Below are 17,951 nucleotides of genomic sequence, written 5' to 3' on the forward strand. Positions count from 1 at the left end.
ATTCATATTGAACGTTGTATTAAAAAAAATTTAACCAGATTTTATTCACAAAATTAAAAATATAGGTGTAGTAAAATTTATAAGTATTGATATTGATTATTTGTACATTTACATAAAAGATTTCATAGATATTACTTTTTATAGATTTTTACTCATAAAAATAAATATATAATATTGTCATTAGGCATTAATATTGGTTTTTTATGAATTATCTTTTTAAAAACAAATAATAGACTATTTTGAGGGAAGAATTTGTAGTTAACGAGTAATTTTTTAGTAGTGTGAAATTTTTTTGGTTCATAATTTTTTCCTTTATTTTCCATCGTTTTTTAAAATTAGAATAGATATCTAGTTGTCATGTTACGGGGAGTGGGCGTAAACATTAGAGACAAGACAACAAAATTTAGCAACAAAAGAAGCAAACTAAAGCAAACTCGTTCGAAGTTAACTTGAAATTGATAAACTGAACATAATGAAATACATAACACTTAAAATATTGTACTTCAAACAATACTAATAATTGATGAGTTGTGGAGCTTCTGACAAACCAAATTGATGCGGAGATTTGTGTTTGGGGCAGTTTTTTATTTTATTTTATTTTATACCGGTAATAATCTTTTACATAACAGATTAAATTGTGTAACCCCCATCGATAGTTATAATTTGTCCAGTGATGTATGAAGCAGCTGGAAGGCAAAGGAAAGCAACCACGGTTGATACGTCCTTAGGTTCTCCAAGGCGACCAGCTGGTGTTTGAGATATCATAGCTTCAACAATTTTATTCCCTCCCTCAACAGATTCCTGTAACAATTTACACATATTGGTCATGGTTGCTAAATTAACCACGCAAACGATACTATTATATCTCGTTGGAATGAGTGGTAAGAGAAATTTCGCTGAAAGTAGTAAGGTTTGTTAGGTAAATTTAAATGTCGGTAGTTGGAAGTTATTATATTAATTATCTAGGAGATTGTAAAAAGTTGAGAGTGGGTCTAACTATAATTAAGCATACAATAGAGTTCATTAATTGTGAGTTAGGTAGTAGTTATATTTAATAAATATAGTTGAAGAGTCATGTCCAAAAGTCTATAAAAGGATCATGGAATGCTTCATTTTAACAAAAACAACAAATCTGAATATAACGAGTGTTTATCTAAAGAGACCTGATTGTCAACCAGGTTTTTCAGTTAACATACCACTGCAGAATCCAGAAGTTTTGTCTTAATACATCCAGGTGCTACAGAATTTGCACGAATATTATCCTTTGCCCATTCCAATGCTACGTTCTTGGTGAATATATCAATAGCGCCTGAATTATATTTATATACAGATATTAATTATCTTCTGAAACTCTAATTTGTTTTTAAGATAAAAGGATTGAAAGAGGGAAAAATACCGTGAGAGGATGCATACACAGCACTATAAGGACAAGCTTTAAAACCTGCAGTGGAGGATATGAATACTATGCTCCCATATCCAGATGCTTTGAGAAGGGGATGTGCTAGTTGACATAGGTGGAAACTAGACTCAAAATTAGTTCCCATTAGGTTGCTTACATCTTCTGCAGTATAATCTATGATGTTCTTAGATGTAGTTGTTCCAGCATTGTTTATCTACACAAAACCATTTACCAAGTAATTCTAGCTGGAGGAAAATTAATACCAGAAAAAAGAAAAATGAATTGAGGTACTGTATATCTTACCAGAATGTTGAGTTTTCCGTTAAAGATGGAAGAAACATTTTTCATTAAATTTTCGCGTTGGTCACGGAATAATACATCACATGGCGATCCTGTTACACGAAAACCTTTTCTTTTCCATTCTTCTAAGCATTTCTCAATATCTTTCGGATTACGAGCACATATATGCACAGATGCTCCAAATTCTGCTAGTTCTTCAGCTATAGCGTATCTAAATGTGGCAACAGAATCAAAAATTGAAGTAGAAGTAACAGAGAAAAGAATGTTAAAACAAGAATGTAGCAGACATTACAGAAGTGAACAAACCCTATGCCTCGGGTGCCTCCTGTAACTAGAGCTGTCATGCCATGGAGGGACCATTTTTGGTCTTTGAAGCAGCTCAACTTTGTTTCTGCCATTTCTCTGCTTACTGGTTTGTGATATTGTTTTGGCTTTGTCTTTTGCAGAAATGATTCCGACAGTTTTAGTGGTTATCGTTCTCTTTCACTTTCACATATTTTTAAGGGGTGATATGCTAAAATGAGTGTTACAAAATTTCAAAACCTGTCATAGTCGGTTCCCGTAACTACCCCATTCAATTATAACCTTATCAACATTTTCATTTTCCTTTCATGTCATGACCCCGGTATTATAATTGCTGAATTTTATGTAATTTCAAAAAGATAACATTTTCAATTAATTAATTTTATAAAGTTCTTTCATAACCGTATAATTATTTGTATTCTAAACGAATATGAACTGTATATATGTATATATGAGATGGAGAATTTGATTTTGTTAAGATTATTATTAAATATCTGAAAAAAAAATCTCTCATCTTGTATATTTGTCTTTCTAATTTTATTCATCTTAATTTTTTTTAAATGGTTAGATTAAAACCTAAATAATTTTTAATTGTTTCAGTGATTTAAGGTCTTATATTCCGTATTAATTTTGTAAAAATCAGTAGAGATCCTCTTTTAGTATTTAAAAGACTTTGTATTATGGAAAATTTTTCAAATCTCTTTTATTATTTATTTTCAAGATTCTTCATTTAAAATTTTATATTATTCATTTTATATCTATATAAAGATAGGTAAATGTCAAAATATGAAAATATGACAATATACTTTTCTAGTATTTGTCAATTGGGTGACAAAATACTAAGCATAAGTCATATCCATATATACTTGTGTGAAAATTAAATAATTCAAATATAATTTATAAAATAAAAGAATTTGAATAATATGATAACCAGAAAAATCATTAAAGTAACCAATGTGCTTTTATTAAAAATCAAGATTTTAGCGATGACCAATCATCTTACCTTGTCCATAGCTATAGAAATAATTGTTTATCTTTTCCAGAATATAACTCAAAATAATTTCACTTCACAGTTTCAGTTATATAAAATAGTAGAAATGATTTAATTTATAAGAAAAACAATCATGAACTAAATGAATAATAACAAGCATAAAACTACTTAAAATCATATCTAATTACTTTAAATTCCAACGAAAAAACTCAACTAATCATAACCATGTGTGAATAATCCACTTATGAAATTTTTTTAAGCACACGTAATTGCTAGTTAGATTAATTAGAATTAATCGTTCTAATTAGGGATGGTAACAGGTCGGGTCAAGCATAGAAAGTACCTACTCGCAATCCGACTAGTGACAAAAAAATTCATCCACTACTCATGTGAGTATCAATTTAAAAAATAATATATTTTATAAACATTTAAAATTAAATTTAAATAAAATTACAAACAAAATGTAAAATAAAATATAAATTATATTAAATATACATTAAATTTAAATTTAAATTTAATTTAATCCAATAAAATATAAATTAAAATTTAATTTTCATTAAATTTAACTTAATAAAACATAAATTTAAATTTAATTTTAATTTTTTACTAGTAATGGGTACTCGCAGGTACTACGGATAGTATGATATCGAACTCAACCTGTTTATAAACGGATATTAAAATACTCGCTATCCGTGAGTAATAAATACCCACAGATACCAAATATCCATCACGGATTTTATCCGCAGATACCCATGATCAAGGGTTATTTTTGTGGTCCCTAATTCTAATCTAAGCTTTATTGAAGTCATCCTAATTTAGTTCCACTTATATTATTTTAATAATTACTTACATCAATATCATTTAATTAAAATCTATGTTTTCTTTCTTTCAAAGCTTCGAATTTGATTACAAAGATCATTAATAAATCAATTTTTAATTTTATGATTATTGGAAATTATTGATTACGTAACTAATTTCATTAAATTATTTTACCCACTCCTTACAATATTATTCTAAAAGAAAATCATTTCAATTTATAAATGTAATAATTTAGTAAAATATGTTGAATATTTAATATGTTATTAAAAATATAACTAATTAATTTAAGTTATTAAATACTAGTGAAACACATTGTTAAACCCCTTAATTACAAAAAAAAAAAAACCATCTTTCCTCCTTCTCTCTAAACAATCAGGAATATAAGCTTCCACTCTTCCTCTCTGCTCCCAGTTCTTTCCTCCTGTTCCTACCAGTCCTTTAATTCCCTCACCTATTCCTTGTGTTCTGTGGCCAAATTCTGCAAGACCAAACTCAGCTGGGCCCTCTGGTGCTTCGTCCCTCAGTTTCCTTCCTCCTCGGTAGGTTCTGTTTTTCCATTTTGATTTAATTTCACCTAGAACTCATCTGTTCATCCCTGAATTCTGAGTTATTTATGAAATCCTCTCTTCTTTGTACCTTGGTGATAAAATTCTAGGTTAAATTGAGATCTTTGCCACCTTGGTGCCCATTTCAAACTCCACCAAGCTCAATCTTAGCAAAAGAGGTAAGGGAAGCTAACCTTCGATCAAATTTCGAGTAATTAGGCTTCTTGTATGTTTGGATGAGACGATCCTTAGTTTAATTTTCCTTTCTGAACTGTTTATGATGTGTAATTGGATTGTGGTGTGGATTTCGTAACATTGCATGTGAAGAACAGTGCAGAAAACCTGATAATTTCGCCTAGGCGAGTGGCTCTCGCCTAAGCGAAAGTATCAGGAGGTCGCCTATGGGTGTTGCGCGAGGTCTCGCCTAGGCGAGCTGGGGTCGCCTGAGCGAGACATCTTCTCGTCTAGGCGAACCAGCCTGACCTGAGTGAGAACTCGCTCTGGCATTCGAGTTGCCCACTATAAAGGGTCTCGCCCAAGCGAGGGCAATTCGCCTAAGCGAGACTACTTCCTAGCCTAGGCGAGATTCGCTAGCTTAGGCGAGTTCCACTGCAGGGTTATGTTTTCTCCTCTGTTTTGAATGAATAATAGTTGTATGGATTGAGAAAAATGATGTTTGCTTTCAGTATGTTGGATGATGATGAGGTGTAGTGTATGTATATAATCGTATGAGGAAAGTTGATGAAATGAGAATTGTGAAGAGATGAGATGAACTAGGATTTCATGGGAATTCCTAGGGAAAGTACTTAGTGTGTGTAAACATTTAAGGACTCAGTTTTGGTTAGCATCCTGACGCTCCAATAATCCATTGAGACTCATGTAGAGTGTGATGGGTTGTGTCGTGAGGAGTAGCAGGAGGTCCTAGTCTATGGACCCGATTAGTCATAGATGCGAAGGGGACTTACCTTGGGAGTGGTTGGGTGATAACCTCTTGAGCCTAAACTCTGCAGAGTTTAAGAACCTTCACAGGTGCAAGCTACCAAGAGCTCCAATTTGTTTACATAATCCGGATATTGAGTTAGAGTCGGGTACTTGTGCGTCTTGTAATAGTGATTTGATTTTAAATTATGATGTGTGTAAAACTGTTTGTTCTTTTAATTATCTAAATTCACCTCTTATTATATGAGTTGTTAGCTTACCCTTCTTGCCTGTCATGTTTTTCCTTTAACATCTTCTTTTGCTATGATCACTTGCGACTTGGTGTGAGCAGAGAAGAATTTAGGTGACGGTACTCTTCCTTTGGACCGGACCTGATCCGTGGCTCCTGGTGTTTTCTTGTTTTCAAACTGTGTTGTTAGAGAAAGTATTTTGGAATGTATAAAGTTTATTCTCCTTAAGTTTGTTTTAGAGAATAGTACAATAGTTAGAACAGGTTGTTTTGGGATGATTGTATTATACTCCTGAATGGCTTTTCTGACTATCTGCTTGCTTTATCATAATATGATATTTTGTTTAGTAGTTTAACGGACTATTAATTGGGATGTTACATTTTTGGTATCAGAGCAGTGGTTCCTTGAGGATATGTAGGTATGAGCTTGCTTAGTTTCTGTTGTGTGTTTTCTTAGTGTTGTGTCTTGGTTGTAGTATCTATTAGAGAGACTAATGGTTCCCTCTTTGTGTGGTCAGAGAGAGAACTATGGCACCTAGACCTTCTCCTCCTCCTATTCCAAATCCTGATAATCCTCACTTGGTGGGAGCGATTGAGGCAATGATCACAGCCATGCAGTAACAAAACGCCAATATGATGAATCAGCAGAATCTAGCTTTGCAACAAATGGAGTCTGCTAGGCTAGCAGTAGAGGCAACTCAACAGAGACACTTAGAGGCTTTACATCAGTTGGGGGAAAACCGTTCAGCAGCCGGCTCCTCCCAAGCTCCACCACCCCGGGTACAGGAATGGAGTTTGGAGGACTTCTTACAGCATCATCCCTCTCGCTTTGATGGCAAGACTAGCCCGGATGGAGCCGACCAGTGGATGCGGGACATGGAACGAATTTATGATGCCAAGAGGTGTCCTGCAGAGAGCAGATTGGCGTATACCGAGTACCTTCTTGCTGGGGAGGCCGTACATTGGTGGTCCAGCATGAAGATGATGTTGGAAGATGGTCAGGGCCCCATCTCTTGGGAGCTGTTTAAGAAGAAATTATATGCTGAATATTTCCCCGATAGTGTGAGGTATGCCAAGGAGGTCGAGTTTCTACAACTAATGCAAGGTGACATGTCGGTATCTGAATATGCTGAGAAATTTAAACATCTAGGCAGATTTCATACCTTGAAGATGGTTGAAGATTAGCAGTGCAGAAAGTTTGAAAATGGATTGAGAGGAGATCTCAAGCTCATGGTGGCCCCACTCTCGATTAAAGAATTCCCGGCCTTGGTGGAGAAGGCACGAGTGATGGAAAAGCTTAAGGCGGAGGTTGAAGCACAGTAGCGACCCCAACAGAAGGTGGGAGGATCACTAGTGTCCATGAGCAGACATGAGGACAGGGGAAAACCATACTCCAGGCCTCAACCTCAGGGGCCTAGGAGATCCACTCACCAGCCTCAGCAGTTTCGGCCTCATAGGGCACAATGTTTTCTTTGTGGAGGACCCCATATGAAGAATGCTTGCCCTCAGATCTCTAGTAGGAGGACGTGTTACGGGTGTGGCAAGGAGGGTCATTTCATCAGGGATTGTCCTACTAGCAGGAGTGCTTTGCCTAGGCCTCCATCACAGCCTCAGTCGCAGCAGTCCAGGGGAGGTGTGACACCTCAGGCAGCCGGCCGGGTGTATACTATGACGGGTACAAAGGCGGTCAGATCAGGTAACCTCATCATAGGATCATGTATGATTGCTGGTAGGAGCTTATGCGTTCTGTATGATTCTGGAGCTACGCACTCATTCGTGTCGGAGTCTAAAGTACTCGAGTTGGGTCTTCCGGTGAGGGAGCTCCAGTTTGACCTGGTAGTATCCACACCTACTTCTGGGATAGTCAGAACCTCGACCTTGTGTGCGAGGTGTTTGATTGAGGTTGAGGGACACAAGTACAGAGTAAACCTTATTTGTTTACCCCTGGAAGGGCTAGATGTGATTATAAAAGTTATTTTAGTTTTAGAAAATGATTAGATTAAAAAAAACCGTAAAATTAGAAAAAACAGTCAAATTAAAAGAAAAATGCTACTTAAAGGTAAAATTGGAAATAAAATCTAAACACCAAAGTGAGGAATCTCATTATATAATAATATATAAGTTTATATTTATATCACCTCTTATATTATATATATATATATATATATATATATATATATATATGTGTGTTGAGAAAAGATGTTAAAAATGTTTAAAAATAATAAATAATTAATGAAATTATTAGAAAAAAAATACAAATTTTAAGAGCTACAAAATTATAACACATAAAGTTAGATAAAATTTGGTACCTATATAAAATAGTTTTTTAATATTTTTGTACCTATTTGAATGTAAAAATTTTACATTAAAAAATAAGTAAATTATAAAGGTCCAAAAATTTGTGAGTTACGCTAATATTACCAAATGAAATATAAAAAAGAAATGCTAAAAATATTTAAAAATAATGAATAATTAATTAAATTATTAGAGAGAAAAATACAAATTGTTGAAGTTACAAAATTATGAAGTCATAAAAATAAAATAGAAAAAAGTTATTAAAAATATTTATAAAAAGTGAATATTATTAGGGAAAAAATAAATTTTTTTAGAGATACAAAATTATAAACACGTGAAAATAGATGTAATTTTGTAGCTAAATGTTTTGTAAATAGTTTTTACCTGTTTCAATGTAGGTTAAGTTTTAAATTACTAAAAGTTACTAAATTATATTACTAAGGATAAAATAGGAAAATGAAATGTGTATACCAATATTATAAGAAAAAAATATATTTTTAACGGTCAAAATTTATCAAAATTAATCAGTTAATCAAAATTATCAAAAGCTTATCGATAGTCAAAAACTCGTTAATAACATCTCATTGGTAAATTTTAGTGATTGATAAGGAATTATTTTAGTAATTATCAATGATAAAATTTGTTGATAAAATTCGTTAGTAAAATCTGTTGGTAAATATCACAATATGATTCATCTTTTTCATTCTGCCTCCTCCTACTCCTTCTTCCTTTTAGCTTTCAATTTTTTTCTTCTTCTAGTACCTCCTCCTTTTCCTACAATGTCGCCACCACCATCCTTCACCATTGCCCAATCATCGCCTCTTCCTTCTCCTTCTCCCTTTCTCTCACTTTTTCTTCTCTCCTCTTTCACTTTCTCCTCCTCCATCATTGTTGCATTACGCGCCACTGTAGCACTATCGCTGCTCTACCATGCCATTGCCATGCTTACATCGCGTCGTCGTTACGCCTTTGACATCTCCTCCATCTCTTTTTCCTTCTCTTATTTTTATTTTTCTTCTTCTCACCCATCCACTTAATTTATCGTATATTTATCGATGAACTCTTTTCACCAAAGGTTTTATCGATGAATTTTAAGGTATGTAATCAACATGTATTGATAATAAAATTTTGAAATTATCAACAAATTTTAAAGTATGTAATTTTTGATGAATTTTATCGATGAAAATAAATATATTGGCAAAATCTATTGATAATTGAAATTTTAAAATTTGTTAATAATATTTGTCGTTAATTCAATTTTTCTAACAAATTTATTTTTGTCGATAATTTCAAGAATTTTTATAGTGCAAAGAGGTGTATTCTCTTTAAAGTATTAGAGAAAAAAAAAGGTTAAGCTACAAACAAATGAACACATGTGATTGAATTAGAGAAAAAAATTCAATGGCAAATAGGTATATTTCCCTCCATTGTATTTAATGTAAAGTTTAATTAATAATGTTACAGTTACTATGCAGAAAATGAATTTTAAAAAGGGTCAGGATTTTGTTGCTGAATTTAAGAAAAAATGATTTTGGTGGAAGTTATAACTCCTACTAAATATTGGATAATTTGTTCTTTAAATTAATTTAAAGATGATTAGAACCCCTTTAATAATTTTAATGGTGATTATTATAGCGGTTGTATAAAATTGACATTATTATTCCCTTATGGCGATAAATTCGGTACCAGGAGATTAAATGATGAAATAAAAATAATAATGGTTAAAATCACGATTAAACCACAAACTTAACTCAAAATCAATTCTTTAATAGTGGGTTAAAACTGAAAGATAACTAATTATGAAGTAATTAATTTATAAAATTAAAAATTATATTTAGATTTATTTTAGTATTAACGTTCCATAAAATTCCATGAATTTGTAAAAATAAATTTTTAATAAATTTTTTATATATATATTTTTTTTAATTGAGTTTCTATTTTTTTCTAAAATGGACACAAATCTGACCTTTCGTTAAATTGACATTAATGTCCTCTTTGTAAGTGTCATGTATTGGTTCATAGTATTTTTGTTCTTTTATTTATTTTTATGTTTTTTTGTTTTTTTGTTTTGCTTTTGTATTGTTTTTTTTTTCAAGTGTTAGTTTCAATATTGTGTTACATGATAATGTTAGTGTCACGTGTTAGTGTCTTCTATTTAATTTAATTCCAATATTTAATTTTTGACTCATTTAAGTTTTAATTTTGTTTTAAATCCGATAATGTTGTCTTTGTCTAAAATAAAAACCTTGTTTAATTTGTTCAAGTCAACCGTGTAATAACTTACTTAGAAATTAGTTGAATTCACTCTACTTATAAAAAAATAATTAAATTATAAAACTTGTTTTAGTTTATGAAAAATTGTAAAAAGAATATTTTATTTTTAAATATTGGTGTAAGTTTACAAATTAAGTTAAGAGATGTAAATTATATTAACAATATAGTTCAAATTTCATGTGAATATTTTTTTAGAGGAATTAAATTTATAAATAAACAAAGAAAGAAAAATAATTTTTTTTAACATTTTAAATATTAAAATTTAAAAATTACAATAAGAACTTTACATCTATATTTTTAATATTTTATTTTTTTTCCTTTAGAGTGTGACTTAGTTGTCGTAATCAATAGTCAACTTGATTACCACATTACACAAGATGGACATAGAACTTTTATAAAATATTTTATAAATTTTATAAATTTAAAGTAAATATTTTTAAATTTAAATTAAAAAATAGAATTAATTTCAATATACAGGTGGAGTGATTTGATATATAAATTATAGAAAATTATTTTAATTTAGATATATAAATTATAATCAAACTTAATTACTACTTTAGTTCAATTTTGGATAGAGATAAGAGTGTTCAATTTTATACAAAATTGGAATTCAATTGATTGATATACTAGATTAAAAAATATGTTTTAATAGAATTATTAAGGAGATTACCATTTTGTCCTTATTTTACTAAGTAGTATGAATTGATATTTGTATGAATAAATTACATAGAGAACGAATCCTAAGCAGCATATCCGATCCAATGAGATGTGGATCGAATCCTAAGTCCCATATCTGATCCTTTGAAATGGGATTGAATCCCTTGTCACAGATCCGATCCACTGCAACGGGTTCGAATCCCTTCTTCTTCTCCATGTTCACTTGCCACATACCATGAGTGATGGGTTTCAACTTTGCATCACAAGTTTCGCAAATTGGGAGGGGTTAAAATTGTCATTAAATTCATCAATCCACACAAATCAACGCATAAATGGCGAGATAAGTAATCTTCTGCATCCCGCTAATCATTAGTGTATCTTCTTAAAAACTCATAAACGAATAGATAAAAAACCTATCAATCTATCTTCAATAAATCACTTTCTCCAAATAAACACAATTTAGGACTTCAATTATCATAGAAGAGTGTGAAAGACGAGTTTCAATTTGTAATAATTTTGATTGTTATTACTTTATTTTATATATTATAAAGTATTTAATATTGGATCTTTCAAAGATAATTTTAATATGTGAGTAATACTATTATAAAGAGGCAGAAGAAATCCCAGATAACCGATTATTGAATCCTAAAGAAACGATTATGGTTGGAGAGAACTAATTCTTCTCTCGTTCCATTGTGTTGGAACTTCATAAGGTTCTTCAATGATAATAATAAGAATTATAATAGCAATATTAGTTTTAACTAACTGTATTTTATTTTGCATTAACTTTAACTAATTATATTTTATTTTATATCAATTTTAATTATATAAACATAATTTTACATTTTAATTTATTATAATATTTACCTTATATCTTCCAAATTATTCATAAATTTTCAAAAACTTTTATTTAAATTTTTTATTTTAATCTCTTAAAAAAACTACTTTTTCTGCGTCTTTCTTTTCGTACCATCCATTTATTTTCCATCAAATCGTCGCCTAAAAACAAACAAAAGTATCGATCAAATTGAAAGAAAGAAAGAGACATACGATGACCATAAAATCAACTCTGTCTCCTTTTGATTCGGGTGAGAAGAGCTGTCAGTCAGGTGTTACCATTTATTATCCATTTCGTTCTGAGCGTTGAGAACCACAAGACTCGGACCAAAATTAATACCTTATATTATTTATTATTTATTCGATTGTCTAATATTTATTAGTCCACTGAAAGACCGATGAACCAGACAAAACTTGTATCTTTATCAACTTTTCTGAGTGGACAAGTCCTCCTTCAGTAATTCTTATTTGTCCTTTGAGTTATAAAAAATTAAGTTAAACATGCCATAGTAAATAAGTTCAATAATTTCTATAATTTTAGAATGGATATAATAAATGGTCATCTTTTTATATTGAAAAAATTGCAAGCTGAACTTTATAGTGCGTAATAATTCTTTTTTCAAAAGACTGTTTTTAAACAGAATAATAATAATAATAATAATAAATATTATAAATGAGATATTAATTTTAATAATTATAAACAAAAGATAATTTTATTAATAGTTAACAAATATTATAATCATCATACTTTATATTCCATTTGTGATGATGACAGGTTAATGGGTGTAGAGCTTCTGAGAGGAAGAAAACTCTAGAAAAGAAATGATGAATATTATTTGATGATCATGGTGTTAGGTTTATTGTGGATTGATTTGAAGTCCAGATATTGATTAGTGTAGTAGTTTGAAGACACTTTATCTAGTCTCTAGTTTTTTAGAAAACTAAGGTTAGAGGGTTGTATGATGTTAAGCTCGATTGATCTGAAGTTAAAATGTGAATTTGGTCTGAAGACTATTTTGGCACATGGATATTGCAATTTAGAGGGTTTGGAGTTAGTTATTCATGTTAGAGGGTTTTGACAATAAAGACCTATTTTAGTATGGTTATTGTCCTACTCATGACCAAGGTAATCTACAAGATACACAGTTTGATCAAGTACATGTCGGTTCTTCAAGACAATGTGTACTAAAATTGCATCAAGAGACCAATTTAAATAATTATCACCCATAATAATTAAATCCAAGGTTAACTATCTTGATTTAATTATCAGATAATTAGGTCAGTTAAACTAAAGTTCAATTAGAGAAGAAACATGTTTTACGAAATATATTAATTTTGTAATCATTCATATTATCAGAATGTATTTTGTAGGTATCTTTTTCAGTTTGTAATTTTAGAGGATGAATATCTCTTGGAACCGAATTCATGACCCTTTAAAAAATTTTAGAATAATTTGTATATTATACTTTAATCTTATAATTTATTGAAGAAGATTAATGAATTCCAGCAAAAATTTTAAAATAATAATAGATTTATGAATTTTTTTTATGAGATGTTTACTTTTTTATTTTTATAATATTTAAATTTTTCAAAAAAAAAAATACACACACAAGAAGATAATTTTAAAAGAAGGAAAAGACAGTGATGTTTTCGGTTTTACTTCGTCTTACAGAAAAAAATATCAACGACAATGAGACTAGAATATTCGAGATTCATAAATAAATTAATTAATTACCTTATCGACAATTATTTTAATCTTATCGCCAAATACAGTGCGGCACTGCTGGCAGTGCCAATTTTTTCTTTTCATCAGATTCAAGCACGTGGTTCTGCCTACACGAGACATTCATTATTCTGACAATGATGATCTTATTTATTTTATTAAATAATTTTCTTATATTAAAATTTTGAGAGAAAATATATTAGAAAGATAAAATAATAAATTTAAGAATTTCTAAAGGTTATTTGTTAACCTTTTTATTGGTGAAGGTTGAGATCTAATATATCCATGAAGGATATTTAAAAAATATTTTAAATGTTAAAATTGATAAAAACTTTAAAAAGTATAAAATATGTTAAATTTTAAATGAATAATTTTTATTTATATATTCAGTTATTTATATGAAAAAAAATTTGGAAAATAAATGCGAGAAATGTCCAATTTTAATTGTTTTGTCAAATTATTGTAGTAGCATAGTATGTTGTTGACGCCTACTCAAATTCTATTTCCTTTCTAAGAATGTTGCTCAGATGTTGTTCGAAGGCCCTTATGATATATATTTTATGCCTAATGTCTAGGGGAGTCTTAACTTTTGTACGTGAAAGTTTTATCGTTGTTTTAAGAGGTTTTGAACTACATCTTTTTTGTAAATGGGTTAGAGCACCCCTCAAGAATTCTATTATTAATTTAATTTAATTCTTTGCCGATAAAAAAAATGCGAAAAATGTCGTGGGATTGGTGCAGGGGTGGGTGGTGCATCATAATTCTGTATGCACCGACATATTTTTAACCAGAGTTTTGGAGTGAAAAAAATTTGGTTAAATTAATTTTTTTTTAGAATGTCAAGTTGGTTCTCTAATTATTTTGTCTTAATATTTTTTTCTGATTTTTAAAAATTTAAGCAATTTGATTGTTTATGTTAAATTTTTTTGAAGTGGAGCAAAGATTTTTTATCAAAATTGACACTAAGATTATGTCAATTACACCAACAAAACAAACCATCCTTATTCACAACTTTAATTTTGATGAAAAAACCTTGATCTAATTCAAGAAATTCAACGAAAAATAACCAAAGTACATCATTTTCTAAAAAATCAGGACTAAATTGAGACAAAAAAATCATTATAAGATCAACTTGATATTTTTGAAAAAAATAGGAACTGAAAGAGTATATCCAAATTTTGTTATATAAACAAGTAAAATTATTGTATTTACTTTTTTTATGATAATAAAATAAATAAATTATAATTATTGTTATTATTATAATTATAAAATTAATAAATAATTTTTATAATTTTATAATAATTAATTTTCATTTATAATGATTAAGCTTAGAAAAATAGTCAAATAAAAATTGTTAAATTAAACAAATGATACTTAAAAAATAATATTAATAAAATAATTATTTTTATTTAAAAAATATTTAAAAGGTAAAATTGAAGAATATAATGTGGACAACAACACGTATTATCGTCATTGTCACATCATACTGTTACTGTCATTGTCACGTGATATGACGTCAGCTTGACACGTGACACATTTTTTAATTTAAAAAAGAAGTAAATAAATCAAAAAATGAGAAAAATCCAAGAACTTACACATTTCACCTCTTTAACATTGTTATTACACCACTAACGAAAATGATATGATTGCATCAAATTTCTCAAAATAAAGACCAATTGATATAAAATAAAAGTAGAGAGACCAAATCGATATTTTACTAAGAAAATGGGAAAAAATATAATTTAACCTTATAATTATTATAAAAGCTAGATTATAACTGGAGTATTTGGATAAATTATTAAATAATTGATGTAATAAAAAAATGGGTAAATTTGGAATTACATCTCATTTCTCAATTTAATAGATGTAAAGTCCTTTTTAATATAGTGTTATTTTGAAACGTAACCTTTTTCTCCATAAAATTTGATAACGATTTTTTATTTTAGTTATGTATTTTTTTTAAATTATTTTTGTTATTAAAGTACAGTACAAGAAAATTCTTGAATAGTGATAATTGTATAGAAAAGTTAATTAGTTACTACAATAACAAATTTAGATATCAATTTATAAATTAAAAATTATTAATTAACAAAATATTTTCAAAAAATTATAATTGTCTACAAATTAATAACTAAAATAATTTTTATTATAAATTAGTTACTAACATTAGCTACTAAGATTTTAACTATAAAAAAAAGTTGATTTCTAGTTAGAAAATAATTTAAAAATCAATTTTCTAATTTAGAGATCCATTTTCTAAACATGTTTAGAAAATAATTGCCACCTATACAAAAAATATGCTTAGAAAATAATTTGGTGATAAATTTTCTAATTGGGTAAATTAACTTAACTTCTAATTTAGAGACATTTAACACCCCATTTAATTCAATAAACGAAATTAAATGAAGCCTCACACTAAATAATATCTTAGCGCAGTCTCGGAGTTTAAACACCCCTCCTTATAACCCAAGGCACACCATGATGCCCAAAAAGAAACAAGTTATAAGGTTTAATAGAATCATATAGAAATCTAAAAGACAAACTAGTACATGGGCCATAGCCCTAAAGAAAAACCCAATAAGAACATGAAGTCTAGTCTAAGTAGACTATGCAGCAGAGTCATCTCTCCCTTGTTGACCACGAGTACCTCTCGCATCTGCTCCCATCAATAAATTGATGATCATCGCAAGAGTAGAAGAACAACATACAGAGCAATCAAGCAAGCAAAGGGTAAGCTAGAGCCATAAAGATTTTATCATGCAATCAGATATACTTTCACAGTCCAATATACATATATCATCCAAGCATGTTATGACTTTCCAATCAATACACTAGGACTCGACTCGACTCATCCGGATACATATAATCTGGTCAGATTCAGCGGATGTTTGCACTTGTGGTGGATTACTCTGCTCACCCCCGAGCTATGTGTTACAAGTGTTACAATGATTCAATCCCCCACACACAAGGTTAGCCCTTAATGAGTTTCAGGCCTCCTACTACTCTCACCACAAGAGTCAGTCCGCTCTAAGTGAGACTAATTGACTCCTTAGAGTGTCAGGATGCAACCTTACCTTGAATCCTTACCAAATTATATAGATGGGGCACCACCATGGACACCCACTAGTAGGGGCCATGGAATTACGTCCCGACCATTGAAGCACTACCCTGAAATCTCACCTAGAGATTTTAAGGAATTACGCACTGACACAGACCAAACATACTCGATCAATAAAGTAATACATATCATACACATAACCTCATGCAAACCATCTTCAACCCATCCTCATTTGTTTCCAAACATTGAATCATACCAACTCATCTTTAGTATTTCATATCAATACCATGTCTCTTTGATACCATCCTTCTCATTTAAATTACATGCTAAGTCCATACCAAACCCATCATTCACCATCCATGAATCACAACACTCACACATAACCATTCATCTCATATTTTTAACATAACAATTACACCCAAGCAAGTGCCAATCATCCAAGAACAAAGAAACAACCAAACACCACACTGCCCTCGCCCAACTCCTCGCTCAGGCTGAAGGGTCTCGCTCAAGCGAGAGACTCTCGCTCAGGCGATCCCCCTTCGCCTAGGCGAGGGATCGAAAAGGGGGAATAGTAACTTCACGCGTGATCTCGCTTAGGCGAGAACCCTCTCGCTTGAGCGAGACGTTCACTCGCTAAAAAAGAACGTGGGTCGCATGAGCGACTACTTGCGTGAAGTAGTTTGGGCGAGCCTCTGTTAATCTCGCCAAGGAGAGACATGCTCGCTTGGGCGAGAAAACCAATGCTCACCACTGTTGTCTCGTGCACAAACACACAACAGATCACCAATAGTTCAATAATGCCATTCATAGGTTCATATCAACACATCAAGCATGTTATAACGATAAAACAGTAGCACAAGCAGAACACACACGATAAAAAGGGTGAACCCTAGCTTCCGGTACTTGGAAAAGGGCTAGCAGCTGGGTTCTTGGGTACGAACAGAGAAGCACAACAGCTCCTAGAGCAGTTTAGCGAGCTGGAAACATAAAAAACAGTATGAAACGAAGCTACCCAGAACGACCTTAGTTGGGACTCGAAGCAACAGTGCTAAACAAAAGAGGTATGGGATGGGAGGCAACTTATGTGAAACGGAACTGGCTCGAACAAGTGCGACGGAGGCCAAAGACTGAACCGTAGCGGAGAGGGGGACGACTACAGCTCTAAGGTTTTTTGAAAGAGTAGAATGAGTGAGTTAGGGCAGACTTAGGGTTGGGTTTTATCCTTTGGGCCAGCCCTAGGCCCATCTGATTGGAAAAGCCCTTTAAAATAAGTCATAAAAATAAGTCATAAATATAAGTGGGCCTTACAGACATCTTACATAACATTACGAGTAGGATTTGCTTAACGGGGCATTATGTTGATTCAAATTGGAAGTTGAGTACCAAAATTCTCAACTTTTGCCATTTTCCTCCATCTCACATTGGATTTGAGTTGTCCAAGAAGATAAATGAATGTTTGCATATCAATGAGGAATTGAAAAGAAAACATTTTTTATCACCTTGGATAATGCTTCTACCAATGATGTATTGGTGAAAAGTTTAAAAAGTCAGTTGGTTTTTCAAAATTCATTGATTTGTG

General features: G+C 30.9%; 2 protein-coding genes across 2 annotated transcripts; one reads left to right on the forward strand and one right to left on the reverse strand.

Moving 5' to 3' along the window:
- Positions 1-424: 424 nt before the first annotated feature.
- On the reverse strand, positions 425-2,208 carry LOC114184063 (tropinone reductase homolog). Its single transcript, XM_028071300.2, has 5 exons — positions 2,006-2,208; positions 1,703-1,910; positions 1,397-1,613; positions 1,197-1,309; positions 425-801 (listed from the first exon to the last, which is right to left on the reverse strand). The coding sequence occupies exons 1-5, from the start codon at positions 2,095-2,097 to the stop codon at positions 631-633; spliced, it is 801 nt and encodes a 266-aa protein (XP_027927101.2). The 5' UTR covers positions 2,098-2,208; the 3' UTR covers positions 425-630.
- Positions 2,209-6,884: 4,676 nt separating this feature from the next.
- LOC146886081 (uncharacterized) lies at positions 6,885-8,230 on the forward strand. Its single transcript, XM_085673295.1, has 2 exons — positions 6,885-7,448; positions 8,219-8,230. Exons 1-2 carry the CDS (start codon positions 6,885-6,887, stop codon positions 8,228-8,230), a joined length of 576 nt encoding a protein of 191 aa, XP_085529421.1.
- Positions 8,231-17,951: the final 9,721 nt, after the last annotated feature.

Source organism: Vigna unguiculata, chromosome 5 (assembly GCF_037176805.1).
Source record: "Vigna unguiculata cultivar grain cowpea cultivar isolate G323 ecotype 2 chromosome 5, ASM3717680v1, whole genome shotgun sequence".
Classification (NCBI taxonomy): domain Eukaryota; kingdom Viridiplantae; phylum Streptophyta; class Magnoliopsida; order Fabales; family Fabaceae; genus Vigna; species Vigna unguiculata.

Excerpts from the sequence above, each read along its gene's own strand:
- LOC146886081 (XM_085673295.1), top strand. The coding sequence starts at position 6,885 with ATGAGCAGACATGAGGACAGGGGAAAACCATACTCCAGGCCTCAACCT.
- LOC114184063 (XM_028071300.2), bottom strand. The coding sequence starts at position 2,097 with ATGGCAGAAACAAAGTTGAGCTGCTTCAAAGACCAAAAATGGTCCCTC. Across the intron at positions 1,911-2,005 it reads GGAGGCACCCGAGGCATAGG|ATACGCTATAGCTGAAGAAC; the intron begins GTTTGTTCACTT and ends TGCCACATTTAG. Across the intron at positions 802-1,196 it reads AACTTCTGGATTCTGCAGTG|GAATCTGTTGAGGGAGGGAA; the intron begins GTATGTTAACTG and ends AAATTGTTACAG.